Source organism: Sorex araneus, chromosome X (assembly GCF_027595985.1).
Source record: "Sorex araneus isolate mSorAra2 chromosome X, mSorAra2.pri, whole genome shotgun sequence".
NCBI lineage: Eukaryota > Metazoa > Chordata > Mammalia > Eulipotyphla > Soricidae > Sorex > Sorex araneus.
In genome coordinates, this window is record NC_073313.1 from 164,362,134 (window position 1) to 164,388,896 (window position 26,763).

Below are 26,763 nucleotides of genomic sequence, written 5' to 3' on the forward strand. Positions count from 1 at the left end.
GTGAGTGAGTGAGTGAGCGAGTGGGTGGGGGGTGGGGCTGAGGGCTGAGTGAGTGAGTGACTGAGTGACTGAGTGACTGAGTGAGTGATCTGACTGACTGAGTGAGTGAGGAGTGAGTGACTGACTGACTGAGTGACTGAGTGACTGACTGAGTGACTGACTGAGTGAGTGAGGAGTGAGTGACTGAGTGACTGAGTGAGTGAGCGAGCGAGTGGGTGGGTGGGGCTGGGGGCTGAGTGACAGAGCCAGCGAGTGGGAATTCTCTGCGTGTGAGGCCCACGGGGCGATGCTTGCCCTTATGTGACGACCTCTGGGGGGTTTAGGACAGAGAACATGGACTAGCGGTGACCTGGCCATTGGCTCTGGGGATCGGTCAGTCAGGTCTAGATGGATCCAGGTTCCTACACTCTACATGTGCATGTGTGCAAACACACATGTGCAGAGAGACACATAACAACCCTCGGACAAACCCACCCATGCAAACATGCAGACACGCATGTGCAGACACAGGCCTGCCCCCCCACATACAAATCCACGCGCGAACACAAGTAGACACATAGGTACAGACACATGGCTGCAAACATGTCTGCAAGCACGTGGCAAAGCCTCAAGCAAACACGTGCAAATATAATCACACACACACGTGATAACCCACGTGAACAACCACACACTCAACACATGTGCATGCAAGCACACCCAAGGCAAACCGTGCAAACGCATGCATGCAAGTTCTCCGTACAAGCACACCCCCCCAGACCCATGTGAGCGCACACACAGGCCGGCATACAAGCTGCCCCGATGCGCAGGTTGACACAGTTCCATCACAGTAACTGCACAGGAGGGCGGGAGGAGGGAGCCTCGAAAGGGGATAGGAGACTTGATATGCTAAATTGTCAGCACAGGGTGTAGCTTACAAATCACGCCAATGTCTGCCGTTGCTAATCCCAGGCTAATGAGCAGTTTTGCAATCCCATTAGACCATGCAGTTCCTGGGTGCCAGGGGTCCCGGGTACAAGGGCTTTCCTACTCTGGACCTGGGGTCTCAGAAATAATTTGGTGGGCGGGAGCAGGAGAGCCCCCGGATCCAGCCTGTTTGGATGGATAGATTGCAAAACAGAGGCAGAGTCCCCCATCCTGGGTAAGAACTGTGCACAGGACTGATTTCGTGCTATCAGATTGGCACTTGGGGGTGCCGGGAGAGACCTAAGCCTCCTCTCCTGTGTCACCTCATCAGAGAACAGAACTGTGCTCATTCCAGCCCTCTTCGCAAGAGCTGAAGTCTGGAAGTAACCCACGGGCCCAAGAAAGAAAAAGAAGTTCTGGTCTGTCTACGTGATGGAATACTACTCAGCCGTTAAAAAGGATGAAGTCGTGCCGTTGGCTGCTTTGTGGGGTGGGTGTGGAGAGTATCGTGCTGAGCGAAATGGGTCCGATGGAGGGGGCAGGTGTGGAAAGATCTCTCCTATGTAGGATCTAAAGAAATGTCAGAAGGGAAAATCCAATACCCAAAGACAAAAGACATGGAAAGTAGAACTGCTGGAGCGATAGCATAATGGGTAGGTTCGGTTCCCAGCATCCCATAGGGTCCCCTGAGCACCGCCAGGAGTGATTCCTGAGTGCAGAGCCAGGAGTAACCCCTGTGCATCGCCGGGTGTGGCCCAAAAAGCAAAGAAAAAAGAAAAAAAAAGGAAAGAAAAAAGAAAAGAGAAGAGAAGAAAAGAAAAGAAAACTTAGAAAGAGTAAATAAGGCTGGGAAGATAATACAGCGGGGAAGGCACCTGCCTTGAGTGTGGCCGACCCGGGTTCGATCCCCGGCATCCCATAGGGCCCCCTGAGCACTGCCGGGGGGACCCCTGAGAAAGGGGCACACCCTGCAGTGCTCACTTGTGCTCAGGGACTGTGTTTTCTCTGGGGGCCGCCGCCCAAACACGACTTTGGTGGCCCGGGTCCACCCTGGGGATACTCGGTTTATCAGAATGATGATTCAGTGCCAGGGTCCGAGGGTGCAGCCATGGGTGACTCGGAGCGTCTCAGCGGGGGTCACTGGGGATCGAACCCGGGGCAACAGCTGCGAGGCTGAAGCTTTAACCACTCGGGAACTTGGTCTGCTTTTCTGGTTTTCAATGGGAAGGCCTCACCCGGCGGTGCTCAGGGCTGACTCCTGGCTCTGTGCTCAGGGATCACTCCTGGCGGGGGTCAGTCACGTGCAAGGCAAGTGAAGAGTCTTCCCTGTTGTTCTGCATCTCCGGCCCCCTGGGATTTCCTTGGGAAGCGATAGGACGTTTCTCCCAACGAGGCAAATCTGTTTCCCTCGCTGAGAGTTTGCAGTGTTTATTTTATTTTATTTTATTTTATTTTATTTTATTTTATTTGCTTTTTGGGTCCCACCCGGCGATGCTCAGGGCTGACTCCTGGCTCTGCACTCAGGAATCACTCCTGGCGGTGCTCGGGGACCCCATGGGATGCCGGGGATCGAACCCGGGCCGGCCGTGTGTGCCAGGCCAATGCCCTCCCCGCTGTGCTCTCGCTCCAGCCCCTTCATTTTAGACTTAAGTCCCCTGGCCTCATCCTCCCAGTGGCCTTTGGGGTGTCCACTTCGAGGGCTACCTTTCTCGTGTCCATTCCTCACCTGCCACGACTGTTTCTCCCTCCCCGCCCCCCCGCCACACCTCTGGGTGGAAGTTTCCAGAACCTCAGAGCCAAGTGCTCATATGGGGGGCAAGGGACAGAGGGGTGGCCCCCCAAAAAAGCAAGGCTGCCGTGAGCCCAGCCAACCTCAGGCTGTCACACGGTGACACCAGAGCACGCCGAATGTCATCAAAGTCTGGGACAGAGGTATCGGATGGGCTGGGCGTGCGTGCGCGCGTGCGCGCGCGCACACGCACACACACACGTGCATGCACACACAGAGAAGAAAAACCTGGCAGATGGCTTTCTGCTGATTTGTCGCTTCTTTTAAGAGGGGCTGGGTGTGCCCCCCCGGCCCCCCCCCCTCCCCGCTCTCCCCCTTTCCCTCCCAGGCTGTTGCCTCGAAGCCTTTGTTAAGAATAATGATACCTTCCCCACTGGGATATTTTAAGATTTTGATGACACACGGAGTCTGAAAGTGCTTTGAAAACTGTAAAGTGCGCTACAAATGCTAATTTCCCGGCTCGCCGCCCCCCCCCCCCCGCCCCCAGGTTCTCTGCCGGGCTCTCACTTTGTGGCGGAAAGGGAGAAGCCAGTTTTGCAGATGGACAGATGGATGGACGGGGTGGGGGGGTGGGGGAGATGGGGGGATAGACAGGGTCGCAGGACCCCATGAGGAGGGGATGAGAGGCACTTAAAAAAATTTTTTTTTCAGGGGCTGGAGCGATAGCACAGCGGGGAGGGCGTTGGCCTGGCCCGCGGCCGACCCGGGTTCGATCCCCAGCATCCCATATAGGTCCCCTGAGCACTGCCAGGAGTAACTCCAGAGTGCAGAGCCAGGAGTATCCCCTGTGCATTGCCAGGTGAGACCCAAAAAGAAAAAAAATTTTTTTTTCAGAGGTGGCACCTCCCTCACCCCAGCTGTCCTTTGGGGTCATCTGATGATCCCCCACCCCAAAATAAAAAACAAAAACAAAAAACGAGCTCAGGGTGGGAGTGATAGTACAGAGAGAAGAGTGTTTCTTTGCCTTGCATGCGGCCGACCCGGGTTCGATTCCCAGCATCCCATAGGGTCTCCCAAGCACCGCCAGGAGTGATTCCTGAGTGCAGAGCCAGGAGGAACCCCTGTGCATCGCTAGGTGGGACCCGAAAAGAAAATCAAACAAGCAAATAAAAAAAAAATGAGCTGGTATGAAAAGCCTGAGCTTGAAGGTACCACAGAAAAGGGTCTGGGAGAACGAGGCTGTCGGCTTGCACACCATGTGTTTATTTTTCTCTTTTCTGGGGGAGAGGGGTGTTGGCATCTGAGGCGCCATTCCTGGCATTGCTCGGGGAACCCTCTGTGGTGTCGGGGAACCAGACCTCTCCATCACCAGCCACCCCCTCATGCACGGAAATCTCCAAGAACTGCCTGGAAACAAGAGTTAGGTGGGTTGAGAATTAGAGCGACAGCACAGTGGGGAGGGCGTTGGCCTGGCACGCGGCCGACCCGGGTTCGATCCCCGGCATCCCATAGGGTCCCCTGAGCACCGCCAGGAGTGATCCCTGAGCGCAGAGCCGGGAGTCAGCCCTGAGCATCACTAGCCCCCTCCAAATAAAGAAATGAGATAGATCAGGGGCTGAGAGATATTACAGCGGGGAGGGCGTTGGCCTTGCACACGGCAGACCCGGGTTCGATCCCCGGCATCCCATAGGGTCCCTCGAGCACCGCCAGGAGTGATTCCTGAGTGCAGAGCCAGGAGTCAGCCCTGAGCATCACTGGGTGTGGTCCCCAAACTAAAATTAAAAATGGCGTCCACCTTGGGCAGAGCAAGTGCCTTCCCCACTGCCAAGAAACGGTCTTCTTCCACCCAAGTAATTCCTGGGGTGTGTAAAAGGGTCTTGTGGGTGGGGCCGGAGCAATAGCACAGCGGGGAGGGCGTTGGCCTTGCATGCGGCCGACCCGGGTTCGATTCCCAGAATCCCATAGGGTCCCCCGAGCACCGCCAGGAGTGATTCCTGAGTGCAGAGCCAGGAGTAACCCCTGAGCATTGCCGGGTGTGACCTAAAAATAAAAAAAAAAAAAAAAAAAGAAAAGGTCTTGTGGGTTAGATTTTGGGGGTCCTCAGTGATAACCAGACTACTGAGTTTCACCCTCAAAGCTCCCCCCCCAGAAAAATAAATTACCCCCCACCTCGAGGCTGTCTGTCACGTGGCCTTTATGTATGTGCTGGTTGATGGATTCATCGTCTGCTCCCTCCGTCCCGGACGTAAATTAAAACAGGTCCTTGATGAGTGCTTTGCACGGAGCAATGACTCATTATTTTGTAGAACAACGATGAGCTCGAACTAATATTTATCAAGCCTCCTGGGGGCGGGGGGAGGCCGGCCTCCGGAGCTGGGTCTTGGTGTTTGGGGTGCTGGTGGAAGTCTTTTCCTCGTGGTGAGAAGCTTCCTGCAACTTGCCCTTGGGTCTGGGGATGGGGGCGGGGGGCTGTCCCCAGGAGCCTGCCTCAAGTCCCTCTTACTAGGTGGTCAAGAAGATGTTACTCCAGGGCTGGAGTGATAACACAGCGGGGAGGGCGTTGGCCTGGCACGCGGCCGACCCGGGTTTAATCCCCGGCATCCCATAGGGTTCCTCGAGCACCACCAGGAGTGATTCCTGAGTGCAGAGCCAGGAGTCAGCCCTGAGCGATAGTCCAGCAGGCAGGGCATTTTCCTTACATGTGGCCGACCCGGGTTCGATCCCCGGCACCCCATAGGGTCCCCCGAGCACCGCCAGGAGTGATTCCTGAGTGCAGAGCCAGGAGTCAGCTCTGAGCATCACCGGGTGGGACCCAAAAGCAAAAGAAAAGAGAGAGAGCGAATCTGTTACTCCAGTTTGCTAAAATAGTCTCAGTTGGGGTCTCCATGGATTCAGGGGAAGGGATGGGCTGTCTGGGGAACACCCTAGTGCGAGCCCACCTTTTGGGCAAAGCAGACAGTAATTTAGGGCAGGGAGGTGTGGTGAGACTCCCGGTTCCCTTTGGACACGGGTAGATTCTGGGGCTCAAACCCACAGCCCGCCCTTAAGGCCAGAGAGACCAGGCTGTGGGCGAGGTGCTTGCCTCAGTCCCACCCCCTGGCCCCCAATATGGCCCCAAGTCCCAGCAGGCATGAACCCTGAGCACAGAGCTAGGAGTCAACCCCAAGTACCACCAAGTGTGACCCTCAAATCCCAAAATACAGACTGGCTTGCATTTTTTTTTTCATTTTGGGTCCCACCCAGCGATGCTCAGGGCTGACTCCTGGCTCTGTGCTCAGGAATCACTCCTGGCGGTGCTCGGGGGACCCTAGGGGATGCCGGGGATCAAACCCGGGTCAGTCGTGTGCAAACAAAATGCTCTCCCCGCTGGACTTTGGGCCCCGCTAGCTTGCATTTTGTCCCTGGTTTAATATATACCCACAGGACCTGGGCAGTCTGTTAAAATAGGGAATGATTGTATCTAGGCAAGGGAGAGGAAGAAGTTTCAAAAGAAAGATGAGGAATTTCTATGAACTCAGTAGCAAGTGTCCTGCGGTAGGGTGCATTTCATTAAAATCCACCTGCCAACGCTGGGAAAAAAACAAACAAATAAACAACAAAACCACAGAGACCCGGGGGGCCAGGAAGGTGGCTCAGTAGGCAGCGCCTAGCCCTGCTGTGTGTGAAGTTTGGAGTTTTCTCTGTGGAGCGCCAGTGCCGCACGGCCACACAGCACTGACCCCAAGGCCAAGTGCACGGTTCCACATCTGGATGGCACAGCGGGGAGGACGCTGGCCTTGCATGTGGCCCAAACAGGGGTTCGATCCCCAGCATCCCGCAGGATCTCCTGGGCTCCGCCAGGAGTCATCCCTGAGCACTGCTGGGGGGTGATCCAGAAACCAGAATTAAAAAAAAAAAAAAAAAGGAAAAAAAACAGGTTTTTTTTTTTTCTTTTTGGGTCACACCCAGCGATGCTCAGGGGTTCCTCCTGGCTCTGCACTCAGGAATCACTCCTGGCGGTGCTTGAAAACCAGGGTTTTTATTCTGAGGGGTTTGGGGTCAAATGAAGGCTGAGAAGATTAGGGCAAAGCCATGGTATGTCAGAGGAGGAAGGAAGGGGTTTGACTCTCTCTCCCTCCCTCTCTCCCTCCCTCTCTCTTTCCCTCCCTCTCTCCCTCCCTCCCTTTCTCCCTCTCTCTCCGTCCCTCTCTCCCTCCCTCTCTCTCTTCCTCCCCTCTTCCTCTCTTCCTCCCCCTCTCTCCCCCTCCCTCCCTCTCTCCCTTCCCCTCTTTCCCACCTTCTTCCCCTCTTTCCCACCCTCTTCCCCTCTCTCCCTTCCTCTCTCTCCCCTTTCTCTTTCCCTCTCTCCCTCTTTCCTTTCCCTTTCCCTCCCTCTCTCCCTCCCCTCTTCCTCTCTCCCTGCCCCTCTCTCCTCTTTCCCTCTCTCTCCCTCTCTCCATCTCCCTCCTTCCCTCTCTCTCCCTCTCCTTTTCCCTCTCCCTCTCTTCCTCTCTATCCCTTTCTCCCTCCCTCTCTCTTTTTTTCCTCTCCTTTTCTTTCTCCCTTTCTCCCTTTCTCCCTCTCTCCCTCTCTCTCTCTTCCTTTCTCTCTCCTTTTCCCTCTTTCCCTCCCTCTCTCTCCCTCTCTCCCTCTTTCCCTCTCTCCTTTCCCTTTCTCCCTCTTTCCCTCTCCCTCCCCCCCACACCCCCCCCTTTCACTGACACTTCCAGAAACAAATCACCAAGCATATGGGTAATTGCTTCCTGAGTGCGCCATGCCAGCTGCAGAGTCAGGGGGACCAGCCTAGCCTCAGGGCACCTCGAGGCAGGGTGGGACGATGGGTGGGGCGCCCCAGCCCGCTGCTGACTCACCCGTTCCAGAAGTGCCCAGCCGAGGACTGAGCAAGCAGCAGACGGGAGTCTTGGCCTCGTGACAGAGCTGGGTGTGTGTGTGTGTGGGGGGCAGCCCTGGGGTGAGGGGTGGGGATGAACCGGGTGGATTATTGTCTCCACCCGCGTCCCCCGCAGGGCTAGCCCCCCAGCGCCAGGCGGAGAGGGTGGGATGTGATGGGGGTCCTTCCGCTCCATGCTGAAGTCACATGGTGTCTTAGAGGTGGGAAGGAGGAAACTGCATCATTGTATCACTGCATCACTTATCACTATATCACTGCATCACTGTATCACTGCATCATTGTATCACTGATCACTGTATCACTGCATCACTGTACCACTGCATCACTTATCACTGCATCACTGTATCACTGCATCACTGTATCGCTGTATCACTGCATCACATATCACTTATCACTGCATCACTGTACCACTGCATCACTTATCACTGCATCACTGTACCACTGTACCACTGCATCACTGCATCACTGCATCACTTATCACTGCATCACTGCATCACTTATCACTGTATTGCTGTATCACTGCATCGCTGTATCACTGCATCACTTATCACTGTATCACTGTATCACTGCATCACTTATCACTGTATCACTGTGTCACTTATCACTGTATCACTGTCACTGTCACCCTTTTGCTCAGTTTGCTCGAGCGGGCGCCAGTCACGTCTCCATGGTGAGACTTGTTGTGACTGTGTTTGGCATCTCGAATACGCCACGGGGAGCTTGCCAGGCTCTGCCGTGCGGGCGGGATCCTCTCGGTAGCTTGCCGGGCTCTCTGAGAGGGACGGAGGAATCGAACCCGGGTGAGCCGCGTGCAAGGCCAACGCCCTACCCGCTGTGCTATCACTCCAGCCCCCAGTTTATATATTTTTTAATTTCCATGAGTTCACATTCTAAAACTCATTTCAAGTTATTTGGGAAAAAAAAATGTGAGTCCAGATTCTCCCCCGCTCCCCGCCTCACGATACTCAGTTCTAAATAAGACACAAGTATTTCTTTTTTTTTTTTTTTTTTTGCTTTTTGGATCACACCCAGCGATGCTCAGGGGTTACTCCTGGCTTTGCACTCAGGAATTACTCCTGGCGGTGCTTGGGGGGACCCTATGGGATGCTGGGAATCGAACCCGGGTCGGCTGCGTGCAAGGCAAACGCCCTCCCCGCTGTGCTATCACTCCAGCCCCCAAGACACAAGTATTTCTGCTGCAGAATTAACATCCCCATCGAGATGCGAGTGTAAAATACACTTGAGCCTGCAGACGCCGCGTGAAAGGAAGAAAAAATGGAAAACGTGTCAGTAATAATTTTCTTCTATTAATCAGGCGTTCCAATGACAGTATTTTTAGATTCATTGGGTTAGCACTTAGCATTTACATGACTCACCGCTCACCTTGCCTTCTTCATGGAGACGCTAGTAAATTTAAACACGTGCTTCTGGAACCCGTGTTCGACGAGATTAGATTTGAGTGTTGCCGCGTGCAAGGGGGAGAGGAGTTTCAACCCTGATCGTCTTTTCTGGCAATAATGTCTGAAAAGGGGCTGGAGCGATAGCACAGCGGGGAGGGCGTTGGCCTTGCATGCGGCTGACCCGGGTTCGATTCCCAGCATCCCATAGGGTCCCCCCAAGCACCGCCAGGAGTAATTCCTGAGTGCAGAGCCAGGAGTAACCCCTGTGCATCACTGTATCACTGCATCATTGTATCACTGCATCACTTATCACTGTATCACTGCATCACTGTATCACTGTGTCACTGTATCACTGTATCACTTTTTGGGTGTGACCCAAAAAGCAAAAAATAATAATAATAATAATGTCTGAAAAACTCTATCCTGGGTCTGAAGAGATACGACAGCAGGAAGGACACTTGCCTTGCATGCGGCCGACCTGGGTTCTTTCCCCCGCATCCCAAAGGGTGCCCCGAGCACAGAGTCGGGGATGATCCAAAAATAAAAACCCCCAAAAAAAGACCCAAACCAAAATCTGTGTCCTGGGGCCGGAGCCATAGCACAGCGGGGAGGGTGTTTGCCTTGCAGGGGTTCGATCCCCGGCATCCCATAGGGTCCCCCGAGCACCGCCAGGAGTGATTCCTGAGTACGGAGTCAGGAGTCAGCCCTGAGCATCGCTGGGTGGGACCCAAATAGCAAAATAATAATAATAATAATAATAATAGTAAATCTATATCTTGGGACCGGAGCGATAATGCAGCCGGTTAAGGAACTTGTCTTGAACACGGCTGAACTGGGTTCGATTCCTGGAACCCCATAGTGACCAGAACACCACCAGGAGCGATTCCTGAAGTCTGAGTACTGCGGGGGGGGGGACCCCAAAACCAAACAAGCAAACAATACAAATGCCCTGTCTTTTTTTTTTTTTTCTCTTTTTGGGTCCCACCCGGTGATGCTCGGGGCTGACTCCTGGCTCTGCACTCAGGAATCACTCCTGGCGGTGCTCGGGGGGGGGGCCCTAGGGGATGCCGGGGATCGAACCCGGGTCGGCCGCGTGCCAGGCCAATGCCCTCCCCCTGTGCTGTCGCTCCGGCACCCTAAAGCCATATTTTGAGGGAGACGTTTTGAGACTCCAAACGAAGGCCGCTGTTCCTCTCTCCTACTTTGAGCCGAGTTTATGTTCTGGGTTAAGCCCTAAAGGACAGACTTTCGATTTCTGTTCAGTTTTTTTTGTTGTTTATTGTAAGTCACAGCCAGTGGGGAATTTGTAAGCTTTGAGCTGGACTCTATGTCCACTGGTCCGAGCCCCCCGCCCTTTGGGGGGTGTCTTTGAAATCCGCCGCCTGGCCCTTGCGGGGGAGATGGGGTGTCGGAGTTTGCAGGGAAATTTGGAGGCGGGCGGATATGTTTGAAGCACCGATGGCAAGTTGGGAGTTTGGGATGAATTAGGATGGGAAGAGGGAGCCATGGAAACGGAGACCCTGTGCAGTGAGCTTGGCCCCCGGAGAACCGGCTCTTAGAAATACCTTGCAACATAGCACAGAGTTGTGACCGTCACACACGCAGACACACTCACACACACACATTACACACACAACATTCACACACATTACACACACACTCACGCACACTTACACAAACTCACACACACGCACACACTTACACTTGTCCACACACTCACACATACCACACTCAGACACACACTCACACACGCAATACTCACACACAACACACACACATTACACAAACACACAAACTCATTCACACATGCACGCACACACTCACACTTGTACACACACACCACACATAGACACTCACACACTCAAACACACACATGCACTCGCACGCACGCACTCACACACAACACACAACACACACATTACACACACATTCACACACATACACAAACTTACACTCATACATGCACACACTCACACTTGTACACACACTCACACATACCACACTCAGATACACGCAACTCACACACAAACACACACTCACACATGCACTCGCACACATGCACACTCACTCTCACACACAACACACACAAGCACACACATACTCACACACAAACTCTAACACACCCACACGTTCTCAGCTCATCTCCTACCCAGGGTAATAGGTTTCTGGTCTTTTTCTTGGAGGCAGAATCCTGCAGGCCTTTGAGGGTCTTGTGTCTTTGCAGTGGGAAAGAGAGAGTTAGGCATGAAGGTCTGAAAGCTTTCCTGGTCATATTTGGGGTGGAAAAGCTGGTGTGTGTGTGTGTGTGTGTGTGTGTGTGAAGGTCTGAAGGCTTTCCTGTTCATATTTGGGGTGGAAAAGATGGTGTGTGTGTGTGTGTGTGTCTGTGTCGAAAATGCATGTATGTGCCGGTGTGTATGCACCCACACACAAGTTTTGAACACACAGCCCAATCTGCAACCATCAGATTCACAGGAAAGTTTGTTTCTAGGGCCCGGAGGGCGTTGGCCTGGCACACAATGGGCCTGGGTTCGACTCCTGGCATCCCATCAGATCCCCTGAGCGAGCACCGCCAGGAGTGATTCCTGAGTGCAGAGCCAGGAGTCAGCCCTGAGCATCACCAGATGCGACCCCCAAAGGCCCTCCTGCCACCACACACATACACACACACACACACACACACACACACACACACACACACAGAGGACATGTCAAAACTGAGAAAACAACGTGGTGTGATGCTTCTGTCTCAGCGATGAGCTTTATTTAGCTTTTGATCATGTTCTAATTTTCTTTTTCTTTCTGGGTCCCACCCGGCGATGCTCAGGGCTGACTCCTGGCTCTGCACTCAGGAATTACTCCTGGCGGTGCTCGGGGGACCCTACGGGATGCTGGGAATTGAACCTGGGTGGCCGCATGCCAGGCAAATGCTCTAACCATTGTACTATCACTCCGGCCCCAGTTTCCTTTTACTTAGTTAATTTTTTTTGGGGGGGTCTCACCCGGCAATGCTCAGGGCTGACTCCTGGCTCTGCACTCAGGGATCACTCCTGGCGGTGCTCAGGGGGACCCTAGGGGATGCCAGGGATCGAACCCGGGGTCGGCCTTGTGCCAGGCCAACGCCCTCCCCGCTGGGCTCTCGCTCCAGCCCCTACTAATATTCTTGTTCTGTTCCAGAGAACAATCTGGAATCACGGTCATCTGGCCTGTGTGATTAACACGACTCGAGGTTTACTTCCTTTTTCTGGACGGGGCATGCCCTGCGATGCTCCAGGCTGACTCCTGGCTCTGTGCTCAACTTCGGGGATTTTCTTAGACTTTTTCTGCTCAGGCTTCATTTGACTCCAGAAATAACATGGGGGTGAACGCTGCCCAGAATACAGCTTGAGCTCGTGACACAGTGCTCGGGGGTGGGGTTGGGGGTTCCCTGTATACGCCGGGGTTGTAAGGCAAGAGTTTTAACCCCTTTTTCTCCTGTATACAAAACTGCCTGATCTGGGGGTGATACCGAAGGGAGGGCGGAGAGCCCCGGCCCTGGCCCCGGGGTGGAAGACGGGGTTGGGCAATACAGCCGAGAGCAGACAAAGTGGGCAGCAGACACCATACAGGTGACCCCAGGGCATTTGGACGTCCCGGGACTGGGCTGACCCCACACACCAGGAAGTGCCAGGCCTGGCTCCCTTAAGCCCGACTTTCGGGTCCACTTGGGAGGGTTTGCACAGAGACCCCCCCCCTCAGCTTCCCCAGGGAAAGGGCCCCACGCTGGAGCTGGCCGAGCAGCCACTCAAATGACTCAACCCCCCGTGGAATGTCACTGCCTAATCGCTTTAGCAAATGTCACTGCCCCGACACGCCAGGCTGCCCGCTCGGCCCCGCTCGGAAACGCGCCGCTGCTTTCTGAAGGAGACCGAGACCCTTCCACCCTCCCTTCCTCCTCCCTTCCTCCCTCCCTCCCTCCCTCCCTCCCTCCCTCCCTCCCTCCCTCCCTCCCTCCCTCCCTCCCTTCCTTCCTTCCTTCCTTCCTTCCTCCCTCCCTCTCCTACTCCTTCCTTCCTTCCTCCCTTCCTTCCTCCCTCCCTCCCTCCCTCCCTCCCTCCCTCCCTCCCTCCCTCCCTTCCTTCCTTCCTTCCTTCCTTCCTTCCTTCCTTCCTTCCTTCCTTCCTTCCTTCTTCCCTTCCTCCCTTCCTTCCTCCCTCCCTCCCTTCCTTCCTTCTCTCCCTCCTTCCTCCCTCCCTTCCTCCCTCCCTTCCTCCCTCCCTCCCTCCCTTCCTTCCTTCCTTCCTTCCTTCCTTCCTTCCTTCCTTCCTTCCATCCTTCCTCCATCCCTTCCTTCCTCCCTTCCTCCCTTCCTTCCTTTTTTCTTTCTTTTTAAAATTTTTTAAAACTGAATCACGTGAGATAGACCCTTCCAAAGTTGTTCATGATTAGGTGTCAGTCCTACAGGGTTCCAACACCCGTCCCTCCACCAGGGCACATTTCCCAGCACCAGTGTCCCCAGGGTCCCTCCCCTCACCCCCCACCCCTGCCTGCCTCTATGGCAGGTGCTTCTCTCTCTCTCTCTCTCTCTCTCTCTCTCTCTCTCTCTCTCTTTCTCTCTCTCTCCCTCCCTCCTTCCCTCCCTCCCTCTCCTTTTGGGCATTGTGGTTTGCAATACAGGTACTACAAGTCTATCAGGGCTATCCCTTTACCTCCTTTCATCCCTCAATTCTTGTCCACTGTGATCATTTCCGGCTATTACTGGTCCCTTCTCTATCTCACCCACCCTCATTTTTCAACACTGGCAGTCGATTCCAGCCACTGACCAGTCCTCCTGCGTCCTCTTTCCCTGGCCTTGGATATTAGTCTCACACTATTTTTTTTTTAAATATATATATCAGGGCCAGAGCGATAGCACAGCGGGGAGGGCATTGGCCTTGCATCTGGCTGACCCGGGTTCGATTCCCAGCATCCCATAGGGTCCCCTGAGCACCACCAGGAGTAATTCCTGAGTGCAGAGCCAGGAGGAACCCCTGAGCATTGCCGGGTGGGACCCAAAAAGCAGTATACATATAATTATATAATTGACGGCTGGAGCGATAGCACAGCGGATAGGGTGTTTGCCTTGCACGCGGCCGACCCGGGTTCGATTCCTCCGCCCCTCTCGGAGAGCCTGGCAAGCTACCGAGAGGATCCCACCCGCACGGCAGAGCCTGGCAAGCTCCCCGTGGCGTCTTCGAGATGCCAAACACAGTCACAACAAGTCTCACCATGGAGACGTGACTGGCGCCCGCTCAAGCACATCGATGAGCAACGGGACGACCGTGACAGTGACATACATAATTGTGGCAGACAATTATATCTGTCACTCTGCTTCTGCGAAGGTCCCCTGGTGCCCCCAGTCCTGTGTGTCCGTGGCCCTGTGGGATGCCAGCCGGGGGCAGTGATGCAGCCAGGACGGCCTCGCTGTGGGACTCGCTGAGGACGTTACCCAGTGCTCAGCATCGCCCCTCCCTGGAGGGACAGTGACAATGAGGACGTCCACCGCGTGCTTTTGCCTCTCCGTCCCTGGCCTTGGGGACTGCCGAGTCTTCCCCCCCCACCCCGGCCAGGCTGTAAATGGGACAGGACCTGGGCAGTGCTCGAGGGGGAGGGGGCCCCAGCAGGGGGGAGATGGCCGCGCGGGGCGGATTTGTCTCTGAAGGAGCCCGGCCGGGGTCTCGGGGGTCTTGCACGCATAGTGGGGGGGGGGGCGGAGGCCCCAGCTGACCTGGAGAGGGGCCGGGGGTCCGTGAGACCCTCCCCGCGGGCCTGCATTGACTTCCTGAGTGCTTGTTCCACCTGGGCCCGGTGTGGTCGCTCCCCTTGTCTCTGCCTCGGTGGGTCCCCAAGAGTGTTGAGGAAACAGCACACACGGGGGGTGGGGGCGGGCTTTTGGGGGGGGGGCTGAGAGGGGAAGAGGAGGGAGGTTTCCGAGAGAGGAAGGCTGGGAGCACCATCGCCCCATTTCACAGATTCGCTCCCGCTCACCCCCCCCCCGGGTCCCATTCTCCATCCTCCCCGGCACCCCGTGACCCTGGGCCGTGCACATGCTTCCGTTTCTCCCAAAGCTCCTCCTGGTGGCCACAGGGCCGCACCCGGCGGGTGGCACGACGCTGCGTGGGTGTGGTCCCCAGTTCCCCCCACCCCTGCGGCCGGGTTCCCCGGCCTAGCTGGAGAGGACCCCAAAACACAAGCAAAGTCTCCTTCTGCCGGGGGTGGTGGTGGACGCAGCCTGATGGCCAGAGGGCTGCCTGGAGGAGGGGGCCTCAGGAGTGAGTGGCTTCAGGAGGGCTGCCCAGGGCGGGTGGCCTCAGGAGGGCTGCCTGGAGGAGGTGGCTCAGGAGGGCTGCCCAGGGCGGGTGACCTCAGGAGGGCTGCCCGGAGGAGGGGGCTCAGGAGGGCTGCCCAGGGCGGGTGACCTCAGGAGGGCTGCCCGGAGGAGGGGGCTCAGGAGGGCTGCCCAGGGCGGGTGACCTCAGGAGGGCTGCCCGGAGGAGGGGCGCGGGAGGGCTGCCCGGAGGAGGGGGCTCAGGAGGGCTTCCCGGAGGAGGGGGCGCGGGAGGGCTGCCCGGAGGAGGCGGCGCGGAGCTGAGCCTGTCCCTCTGCAGTTGCAGGAGAATGAGGACCCCCGCCCGCCGGGCTCGGCAGCATGAGGACCCCGGGCGGCGGCGCGCGGCCTAGGGCGCGGGGGGCGGCCCCGTGGGCCCCGCTGCTGGCGCTGGGCCTGCCTGGGTGGGCGCTGGCGGCCGCGGCCTCGGCGCTGCTCCCCGACCCTGCGGGCCCCGCCGCGCCTGCGCCCCTCGACTGGCTGCTGGCCGACCGCGGCCCCTTCCACCGCGCGCAGGACTACAGCGACTTCCGCGAGCGCCACCGCCAGGGCTTCACCACTCGCTACCGCATCTACAGGTGAGTGCGCGCGCCGGGCGGACTCTGAGGGTGGCGCGCAGCAGTGCTCGGGCGGACTCCCGGGTCTGTGCTCAGGGCGGACTCCCCGGGCTGTGCTCAGGGCGGACTCCCGGGGCTGTGCTCGGGGCGGACTCCCGGGTCTGTGCTCAGGGTTGACTCCCAGTCTGTGCTCAGGGCGGACTCCCGGGGCTGTGCTCGGGGCGGACTCCCAGGTCTGTGCTCAGGGCGGACTCCCGGGGCTGTGCTCGGGGCTGACTCCCGGTCTGTGCTCGGGGCTGACTCCCAGATCTATGCTTGGGGCTGACTCCCGGGTCTGTGCTCAGGGCTGACTCCCAGATCTGTGTTCAGGGCTGACTCCTGACTCTGTGCTCAGGGCTGACTCCTAGATCTGTGCTCGGGACTGACTCCCGGCTCTGTGCTTAGGACTCACTCCTGGCTCTATGCTCAGGGCCAACTCCTGGCTTCGTGCTCAGGACTCACTCTTGGCTCTGTGCTCAGGGCTGACTCCTGGCTCTGTGCTCAGGGATGACTCCTGGCTCTGTGCTCAGGGCTCACTCCTGGCAGGGCTCAGGGGACCCTATGGGATGCTGGGGATCAAACCTGGGTTGGTCGAGTGCAAGGCCAGTGCCCTCCCCAGTGTGCTATCACCCAGTCCCTGAGTTTTATATATATATATATATATATATATATATATTGGGGGGTTACTAATTGTGGGGGCTTCTGCCGTGCTGAGGATCAAACCCTGAGCCTCCACAGACAAACCTGCACACACAAAAACTGCTGCCCCCCCTTCCCTTGCTTTCTCCTTCGCTTTTTCTGTGTGTGTGTGTGTGTCTGTGTGCGTGTGTGTCTGTGTGTGTGTGTGTGTGTGTGTGTGTGTGTGTGTGTGTCTGTGTGTGTGTGTTGAAAGGAGGGACGCGCATAGCTGGCCGGCCTCCGGAGGCCTCCGGGGGAACGGAGGCCAACGCGCTTCTATTTATAGCGGGGCTGCTTCTAAATCCAGACCGAGTCGAGTCGGGACTCAGCAAGGGCCCCGGCCGCGGCAGGTCAGACGCTGGGCAGAGCCGCCTTCCAGAACGGGGCCGCAGGCTTTGATGGGCTGTAATTACTGAGAGCAGCGAGCGGGCCCGGCCGGGCCTCCCTGTTCCCCCTGGACGGCCCGCAGGGGACCAGTGGGGAGCCCCACTTCAGAGTCCACAGCGGGGAGGGCGTTTGCTTTGCACGCGGCCGACCCGGGTTCGATCCCCGGCATCCCATAGGGTCCCCCGAGCACTGCCAGGAGTAATTCCTGAGTGCAGAGCCAGGAGTCAGCCCTGAGCACCGCCAGGTGGGACCCAAAAAGCCCAAACTAGAACAAAACAACAACACATCAAAAAATGACCCGCTCATCCTTTCAGCGGGCAGAGGGACTGGCCTATTTTTACTAGGACCCGGGGCTGTATCAGCACTTGTGGGGTGGGAAGGGAGCGCCTTGTTCCAGAACGTTCTGGCCTCCGTCTGCAGAGATAAGGGACTTATGTGTGTTGCTGGGGCCAGTGATCTGGGTTCTAACCCTGAGTGGCTGATCAGAATCAGTGTCTTGTGGCTGGAGCGACAGCACAGCGGGGAGGGTGTTGGCCTTGCACGCGGCCAACCCGGGTTCGATTCCTCCGCCCCTCTCTGAGAGCCCGGCAAGCTACCGAGAGGATCCCGCCCGCACGGCAGAGCCTGGCAAGCTCCCCGTGGCGTATTCGAGATGCCAAACACAGTCACAACAAGGCTCACCGTGGAGACGTTACTGGTGCCCGCTCGAGCAAATCAATGAACAATGGGACGACAGTGCGACAGTGATAGCCAAATTACTCTATAGAAAACTTACTTGTTTTATTTTCCTACCAGTTGTGTATGGCTTAGCATTACCAGACTTATAAATCTTGGCTTTTCTGATGAATTCATTCATTCAACACATACATACATATGTAAATTATTTTTACATTCCTATTCCTCTAAATGCACACATTTATATTTATAACATATATTTATGTACACACGTATGTTTATACCTGCATATAAACATACCACACTTATATAAATGTATATTTGATTAAAATGCCATGATTTACAGGACTAGGGTGATAGCACAGTGGGTAGGGTGTTTGCCTTGCACGTGGCCGACCCGGGTTTGGTTCCTCCGTCCCTCTCGGAGAGCCCAGCAAGCTACCGAGAGGATCCCACCCGCACGGCAGAGCCTGGCAAGCTCCCCGTGGCGTCTTCGAGATGCCAAACACAGTCACAACAAGTCTCACCCTGGAGACGTGACTGGCACCCCCTCGAGCCAATCGATGAGCAACGGGACCACAGTGAGACAGTGCTATTTTTTGTGATTGATCCCCGTGAGGTACAGTTACAGACTTACAAACTTTTGTGCTTGCGTTTCAATCATACAATAGTTGAGTACCCATCCCCACACCAGTGCCCATTCTCCACCACCAATGGTCCCAGCATCCCTCCCGCCACCCCCCACCCCGTCCCCCCCACCCCACCCCGCCTCTGTGGCAGGGCATTCCCTTTTGCTCTCTCTCTCCTTTTGGGTGTTGTGGTTTGCAGTAGAGGTACTGAGTGGCCATCGTGTTCGGTCTATAGTCTACTCTCAGCCCGCATCTCCCATCCCGAGCGGGCCCTCCTAGCACCCTGTACTTGGTGCTCCCTTCTCTGTCTGAGCTGCCTTTTCCCCCAGCATGTGAGGCCGGCTTCTAAGCCGTGAAGCCAACCTCCTGGTACTTATCTCTACTATTCTTGGGTGTCAGTCTCCCATTCTGTTACTTTATCGAATTCAAACATTTTTTTCTTTTTTTTTTTTTTTCTTTTTTTGCTTTTTAGGTCCCACCCAGCGATGCTCAGGGGTTACTCCTGGCTCTGCACTCAGGAATTACTCCTGGCGGTGCTCAGGGGATCCTATGGGATGCTGGGAATCGAACCCGGGTCGGCCGCGTGCCAGGCCAACGCCCTCCCCACTGTGCTATCACTCCAGCCCCTGAATTCCCACTTTGAGAGCGAGATCATCGTAGGCCTGGACCAAGCCCCCAGATGAAACACCGAGACCTCAGGCGGAATCTGTTAAATCAGAGGAACTTGGGGCGCTCAGAACCCGGGAGGGTGGAGCCTTATTCTGGGGGGAGAAACAGAGCAGAGAAGGACTCCCAAGCAGTGCTCGGGGGCCGGGGGCAACTCTGCTAAGCAGCTGAGTGAGACCTACGGCGCCGGGCTCACCCCAGCCGCGTGACAGCGGGCCTGGGGCCGGGGTTTGCCTGAGGCCGCCCAGTGCCCAATAAAAGTCTTGGAGCCCTGAGGGGTCTGGAGCAATAGCACAGGGGGGAGGGCGTTTGCCTTGCACGCAGCCGACCCGGGTTCGAATCCCAGCATCCCATAGGGTCCCCTGAGCACTGCCAGGAGTGATTCCTGAGTGCAGAGCCAGGAGTGACCCCTGACCATCGCCGGGTGGGACCCAAAAAAAAGAAAAAAAAAAGTCTTTGAGCCCCGAAACCTTCTAAGGGGCCAGTCTTTGGTTCTGCCCATGACGGATGGATAAAAAAACGGGGTTTAGGGGAGCCCCGCAGCTCAGGAAAGAACTAAGGGTCTCTGGACCCATCCAAGCTGACGGGAGGGCACCGAGGGTTCCCAGGAAATCCCAAGGGAGGGGGTTCAGGTGAAAGCCACATCAGTGGGGGGCTCTGGCATGGGATTAGGGGCCTCCCTGTAGAACAGGGGGATCAGGAGGGAAATTGGGCGGGACAAAGGCTGGGGAATATCTCAGGGGGGTCCGGGCTATTAGATGATGTGCTGAGAGACAGTTCAGAGCTGAAGGGATTTGTAGTGGCCGAGTCTAGTTTGATCCCCGGCCCCACGGGCGGTCCCCTGAGCACTGTGTGAGGAGAACTTACTGAGCACTGTGGGACGAGCACCCCTAAATCAAGTGGTCTGTGCCTGGGGTGCTCACCGTTCCCAGCATCCCATAGGGTCCCCCGAGCACCGCCAGGAGTGATTCCTGAGTGCAGAGTCAGGAGGAACCCCTGTGCATCGCCGGGTGGGACCTCCCTCCAAAAAAAAAAATCCCGGCGTGTGATAAATTTCTGTGCGTCGGATCTCCTACCGGAAGGACCAGTTCCAGAGCGGCGCCGTTTTCACCGCCTTATTTATCTCTGTATTCATTTTGCTTGGCAACGGGCGCTCGAACCTCGCTCTTGGCCTGTAATTTGCGGGGACTCCATCGCGCCTGACCTAGGAACGCCCCCAACCCACCCGGGGGGCGGGGGCTTACGTGGGCAGGTGTATTTTCCTCAAGCCAGCAGGCCCCTGAGGCCTGGTGCCTTCCCGGAGGTGGTGTTGGGCCAGTTTGGTGCCTTGACAGTGACAAGCGCGGGGCACACTCTGAGATCACACACACACACACACACACACACACACACACACACACACACACACACCCGGAAGCTTTGCAGCCACAGACCTTGGCTCCACGGGTGAGGGGGGGCCCAGGGCTCGGAAATCACCTCTCCCGCCTCCCCTCCGCCCTGCCCCCTCCGGGGCGCAGGGAGGGGGTGAGCTGGGTCTCCCGTGGGTGTATGAATCACCTCCCGGGGGGCCCCAGCCGCCCTCGAGGAGCCCCGGCCCTCCCCCGGGGACCCGCCGGTGACGGAGGAGGGACAGGAAGGGGGGGCCCGGGAGGGTGCGTGTTCTCCGCGACCCACAGAGGCGCGTAAACACGGGCAGCTCCCCGGAGGAGGGGCCCCGGGTCGGTTTACTAGTAACAGAGTAAACTCGGGCCTGGCAGCAGCCCTGGCCGCCCTGTGACCTGACACCATTTCTTTCTTCCAGGCTCAAACAGGCTCAACCTCCTCCATGGGGCCCAGGGGAGGAGGAGGGGGAGGGGGGAGGGGGGAAGGCTACAGGGCAGGACCCAGTGGCACGGCCAGGACAGGGTGGAAACCAGGAGGCCGAGGGCGGGCCGGGGCTCAGAGGCTGAAGCAGCAGAGAGAAAGGCCAAGGCGGGTGCAGGGAAGCCTAGTGGTTAGCGACGGCAGCCTATAGGTAGGGCTGTGTGAGGCTCCAACAACGTGTGAATGAGGGACTTGGAGATCAGGGGCCGCTTCTGGTTGTGGAGAAGAGCCGGTGGGGGGGGGGCGGGCAGTTAGGATAGAGAAGTGTGAGAAAAAATAGCAAGAAATGGGCTCTCTGCAGAAGTGAGTTTGGAAGGAGGGATAGGGTGTGCGTGCGGAGCTGTCGGTGTCTGTGTTGCAAACCGCAGTGCCCAGAAGGGGGAGGGAGGAAGGGACAGAGAGGGAGAGAGAGAGAGAGAGAGAGAGAGAGAGAGAGAGAGAGAGAGAGAGAGAGAGAGAGAGAGAGAGAGAGAGAGAGAGATGGAGAGAGAGAGTGAAAGGGAGGGAAGGAGATAAGGAGATTGAGAGAAAGAGAGGGACAGAGAGGAAGGGAGAGAGAGAGGGAGAGAAAAGGGAGAGAGAGGGAGGGAGAGAGAGAGGGAGGGAGAGAGAGGGAGGGAGAGAGATTGAGAGAGAAAGATTGAGAGAGAGGGAGAGGGAGAGAGGGAGAGAAGGAGATAGAGAGGGAGATAGAATGAGAGAGAGAGGGACAGAGAGGAAGGAAGAGAGAGGGAGAGAAGGACAGAGAGGGAGAGGGAGAGAGAGGGAGAGGGAGAGAGGGAGAGAGAGGGAGAGAGGGAGAAAGGGAGAGAGAAGGAGAGAGAGGGAGAGAGGGAAGGAGAGAGAGAAGGAGAGGGAGAGAAGTTGAGAGAGGGAGACAGGGAGACAGGGAGAGAGACAGAGAGGGAGGGGAGAGAGGGAGGGAGAGAGAAGGAGAGAGGGGAAGAGGGAGAAAGCGATGGAGAGAGAGAGAGGAGGTGGGGGAAAGAAGGAAACTGGGGACATTGGTGGTGGGAAATGTGCACTGGTGAAGGGACGGGTGTGAAGGAAGGGACCCCATCATGCACAACTTTGTAACTGTGTCTCTCACTGGAATTCAATTAAAAAATAAATTAAAAATAAAATAAAATAAAATAAACTCAGGGGGACTGGAGCAATAGCACAGTGGGGAGGGCATTTGCCTTGCACGCAGCCGACCCGGGTTCGATTCCTCCGCCCCTCTCGGAGAGCCCAGCAAGCTACCGAGAGGATCCCGCTTTTTGTGCTTTTTGGGTCCCACCCGGTGATGCTCAGGGCTGACTCCTGGCTCTGCACTCAGGAATCACTCCTGGCGGTGCTCGGGGGACCCTGTGAGATCCCAGGGTTTGAACCTGGGTCGGCCATGTGCCAGGCAAATGCCCTCTTTGCTGGACTATTGCTCCAGCCTCTCATTTATTTTCAATAGTTTTTTGCATCACACCCAACAATGCTCAGGGCTGACCCTATGGGATGCTGGGAATCGAACCCGGATCGGCCGATTGCAAGGCCAACGCCCTCCCCGCTGTGCTATCGCTCCAGCCCCTCCCCCACTTTACCTTTCAACACTCAGATCTTGCCCAGCTATTATGGTCATCCCGGTCCCTTCTCCGTCTTACCCGCCCTCCGCCCCACACACACACTTGTGGGTGATTCCAACCGCTGACCCGGAATGACGCCATGAAACGTTCTCCTGCTGGGAGATCGGAGCGTCAGGTGAGAAGAAAGTCCCCACAGACGCTTATGAAGTCGCCACTTTCATCCTTGTGCGACCGTGCCCTGCCCTGACCGCCATGGGGGTGGGGGGGTTCGATGGGGCGTTTCTGAGACCAGGAGAGAGGCGGGTGTTGGCCGGGCCGGGCTGTCCGATCTGACAGATGAGCCCGGCAGAGGTGAGTAGTAGAGAGAGGGGTCGAGACAGGGCTTGGGGGTGGCGAGCCCGGGCAGCGTGGAAGCCGCCTCCACTCCCCCCCCCTCTCTCTCTCTCTCCCTCCTCCAGTTAAGCTTCGGGGTGCTCCCCCCCTCCTCGAATCTCCCAATCAGCCTTAATTAAACTGTTTGAAAGCTGCAGCCTGATTTTAATTAGGGCAGAATTGGGCAGATGAGAATGAAATTGGCCCATCATTGTTTACGGGTCCTTGTCTCAGCGCCGGGCGGGCTGCTGCGTCACCTCCGGCCGGGGGTCCCCGGAGCACTGTCAGATGGCGGAGGTGACTGGGCAGCACCGATCCAGGGAGAGGGCCAGCCCCCCTCCCTGCCCCCGCCCCCGCCCCGGGGCCTCTTTCTGCCTCAGGGCCGCTGCCAGGCCAATGGCATTAACCGGGCAGAAGTGACAGCTGGTGGCACCCACGGGTCTCCCACAGGTGGCCTTGGGGATCTGATCAAACCCAGGCGCCAAATTTGGACCCCTCCCTCCCCTGAAAGCCCGGGTCTCTCTTCTTCTTCTTTTTTTGTTTTTTCTTTTCGGGTCCCACCCGGCGATGCTCAGGGCTGACTCCTGGCTCTGCACTCAGGAATCACTCCTGGCGGTGCTCGGGGGACCCTATGGGATGCTGGGAATCGAACCTGGGTTGGAGGACCCTATGGGATGCTGGGAATCGAACCCGGGTCGGAGGACCCTATGAGATGCTGGGAATCGAACCCGGGTCGAAAGACCCTATGGGATGCTGGAAATCGAACCTGGGTCGGCCACATGCAAGGCAAACGCCTTCCCCGCTGTGCTATCGCTCCAGCCCCCTCTCTTCCTTTTTTTTTAAGTATATGAATTTATTCATTCTAATTGCCAAACGTGTGTGCCAATACCTGATTTCCAAGAATGACGCCCATTTAAAAGTATTGTTAACTTCGCCTTTAAAAAAATTTTTTGTTGTTGTTTTTTGGGTCACATCTGGCGATGCACAGGGGTGACCCCTGGCTCTGCACTCAGGAATTACTCCTGGCGGTGCTCAGGGGAGCCTGTGGGATGCTGGGGATCGAACCCGGGTTGACCACAGGCAAGGCAAACGCCCTCCCCGCTGTGCTATCGCTCTAGCCCCTGGGAGCAGTGTAAATGTCTCATTCCTACATAGACTGAGATTAGGACTTGCACTTTTTTTTTTCTGCTTTTTGGGTCCCACCTGGCGATGCTCAGGGCTGACTCCTGGCTCTGTGCTCAGGAATCACTCCTGGCAGTGCTCGGGGGCACCCTATGGGATGTCAGGAAAATCGAACCCAGAAAAGGGGTCACTCCTCATTTCCCGCAGCCACTCGGCGGAGATGGTTCCGAGCTCGCCTGCTGGATTGGCCATAGCTTGGGGTTCCTGGCCAGTGGGCACTCAGCTTCCCAGTTGTAATTACGGTAATTGCAGGTTACCGTAATGTATGTATTTGGCGACTGAGATCTTTGGGCCAGCACAAATTAGGCAGGATGCACAGAAATGATCCTCCGTCCCGAATGGGAGCACCGCAGACTGATTTTCAATTGTGTGCGACTTAACCCGCATGCTCAGCTCCTGGCTACCAAGAATTGGGGCCCCTGTGGTGGTGGGGAGGGAGGGGGTGGAGTGGAATGTCATAACCCAACTCTGGAAAGTGGAAAAACGGAGGCCAGACATCCGGGTTTTAAAGTATAAAGCCAGAATAGTCATAAAGAAGTGCAGGTCCTGGGGCTGGAGTGAAAGCACAGCGGGGAGGGCATTGGCCTTGCACGCGGCTGACCCAGGTTCGATTCCCAGCATCCCACAGGGTCCCCCGAGCACCGCCAGGGGTGATTCCTGAGTGCAGAGCCAGGAGTCAGCCCTGAGCATCGGCGGGTGTGACCCAAAAAGCAAAAAAAAAAAAAAAAGCACCCGGAAATGTGGAGTTTTGGGGCTCAGGGACATGACCCCCGAAAAAGCACCTCACGAGTGTTGGAGATCAACCCACAGGGGTTAAGGCCTCGGGGCCCTGTGTGTGTGGTCCTCGAGAAACACCAGGAGCGAGCCCCGAGTGGTCACCAGCCCTGTCTTCACCCCATGCCCGGAACCCCATTCCCTGTGTGTGTGTGTGTGTGTGTGTGTGTGTGTGTGTGTGTGTGTGTGTGTGTGTGTGTGGCCGGGGTATGTATCTCGCTGCTGTGCGTTCTCTGCGCGCGTTCCCGCTCAGCGGGAGAGGATTTTCGGAGAAATGGCTAAATCGAAATGGAGATTTACTGGATGTCTTAATTGAAACAAAGATGACGCTTTAATTGAAGTGGTGTGTGTTAATATAATTGATATATGGAGAAACAGCCTTTCTCCCAGGGAGGAGGGAGGGAAATAAGGCCCTGATTAGTTTATTACTGGAAACGAGAAGCGTCTAAATGAAGTCGGAAGTGAGTCTGTTCATCCTCCGCCCCGAGCCGGCCGCCTTCCAGGGGCGTCCTGGGGGTCTCTCGGGGGGCTGCGGGGAACGGCGTTGTAAGTGCTGAGTGCACATTTTATCACGTTCTAGCTCTTGCCATCCACAGCTGTTTACCCGATTCTTTGCTTTGCTTTTGTTTTTTGTTTTGACTGGAGCAATAGCACAGCGGGTAGGGCGTTTGCCTTGCACGTGGCCAACCTGTGTTCGATTCCTCCGCCCCTCTCGGAGAGCCCGGCAAGCTACCGAGAGGATCCCGCCCGCACGGCAGAGCCTTGGCAAGCTCCCTGTGGCGTATTCGAGATGCCAAACACAGTCACAACAAGTCCCACCATGGAGATGTGACTGGCGCCCGCTCGGGCAAATTGATGAACAACGGGACGACAGTGCGACAGTGCTACCAGTGCTTTTGGTTTTGAGGCCACACCTGGCAATGCTCAGAAGTTACTCCTGGCGGGGGCTGGAGCGATAGCACAGAGGGGAGGGCGTTTGCCTTGCACACGGCCAACCCAGGTTCGATTCCCAGCATCCCATAGGGTCCCCTGAGCACCGCCAGGAGTGATTCCTGAGTGTGGAGCCAAGAGGAGACCCTGAGCATTGCTGGGTGTGAACCCCAAAAAATGTTACTCCCAGCTTACTCGGGGGTCCCTACGGGGTGCTGGAGATGGAACCTTGGTCAGCCGTGCACAAGGCCAGTGTCCATCCGCTGAACTGTCTCTCTGGCCCTCACCCCCCCATTTTCATTCGGTGCGGGACCCCCACCCCCAAGGCAGGGAAGCGGCTTAGGGAAGGAGAAAAGAGCCATCTTCTGCCTAATTCTCATATTCTGGTTGGGGGCCACCCCTGGCAGTGCTCCGGGCTCACTCCAGCTCTGTGCTCAGGGGACCGACTGTGCGGGGTGCCGAGGATCGAACTCGGGTCAGCTGCATGCCAGGCGAGCGCTTTACCTACTGTTCTATTGCTCTGGTCCTGGGAGGTTTTTACACAGGGGGCACACCAGGGGGTGCTGCCGAGTCAGGGGGGGGTCTCTCAAGGTTCCTAGATGGGCAGCAGGTGACCTGCCTTTGAGCACTGCCTCTGCATCCCTCTCCCTCTCTCCCCTTCTCTCCCTCCCTCCCTCTCTTCCTCTGTCTCTCCCTCTCCTCTCTCTTCCTTTCTCCCTCCCTCTCCCTGTCCCTCTCTCTATTCCTCTCTCCTTCCATCACTCTCCCTCCCTCTAATCTCTCTCCCTCCCTCTTCTCATCTTCCTCACCATCTCCCGCTCTCCCTCCCTCCCTCTCTCCCTCTTTTCTCTCTCCCTCACCATCTCCCTCTCTCCCTCCCTCCCTCTCCTTCCCTCCCTCTCTTCTTTCTCCCTCTCTCCCTCTCCATCTCACTCTCCCTCCCTCTCTCCCTCTCCCTCCCTCTCCTCTCTCCCTCCCCATCTCCCTCTCCCTCCCTCCCTCTCTCTTCCCTCTCTCTCTCTCCCTCTCCTTCCCTCCCTCCCTCCCTCCCTCCCTCTCCCCTCTCTCCCTCCTCTCCCTTTCTCTCTCTTCCTTTTTATCCCTCTCCATCTCCCCCCTCACCATATCCCCCTCTCTCTCTCCTTCACCATCTTCCTCTCCCTCCCCCATTTTATTTACAAACAAC

General features: G+C 56.7%; 1 protein-coding gene across 1 annotated transcript in view; it reads left to right on the forward strand.

The window, feature by feature from the left end:
* The window catches only part of BRINP2 (BMP/retinoic acid inducible neural specific 2), a 68,127-nt gene that overhangs the window by 23,154 nt on the left and 18,210 nt on the right, over positions 1-26,763 (forward strand). Inside the window, exon 2 of the mRNA XM_055120169.1 lies at positions 15,550-15,847. Within this exon, the coding sequence (XP_054976144.1) occupies positions 15,591-15,847 (257 nt within the window). The 5' untranslated portion in view covers positions 15,550-15,590. The remainder of the gene's footprint in view (positions 1-15,549; positions 15,848-26,763) is intronic.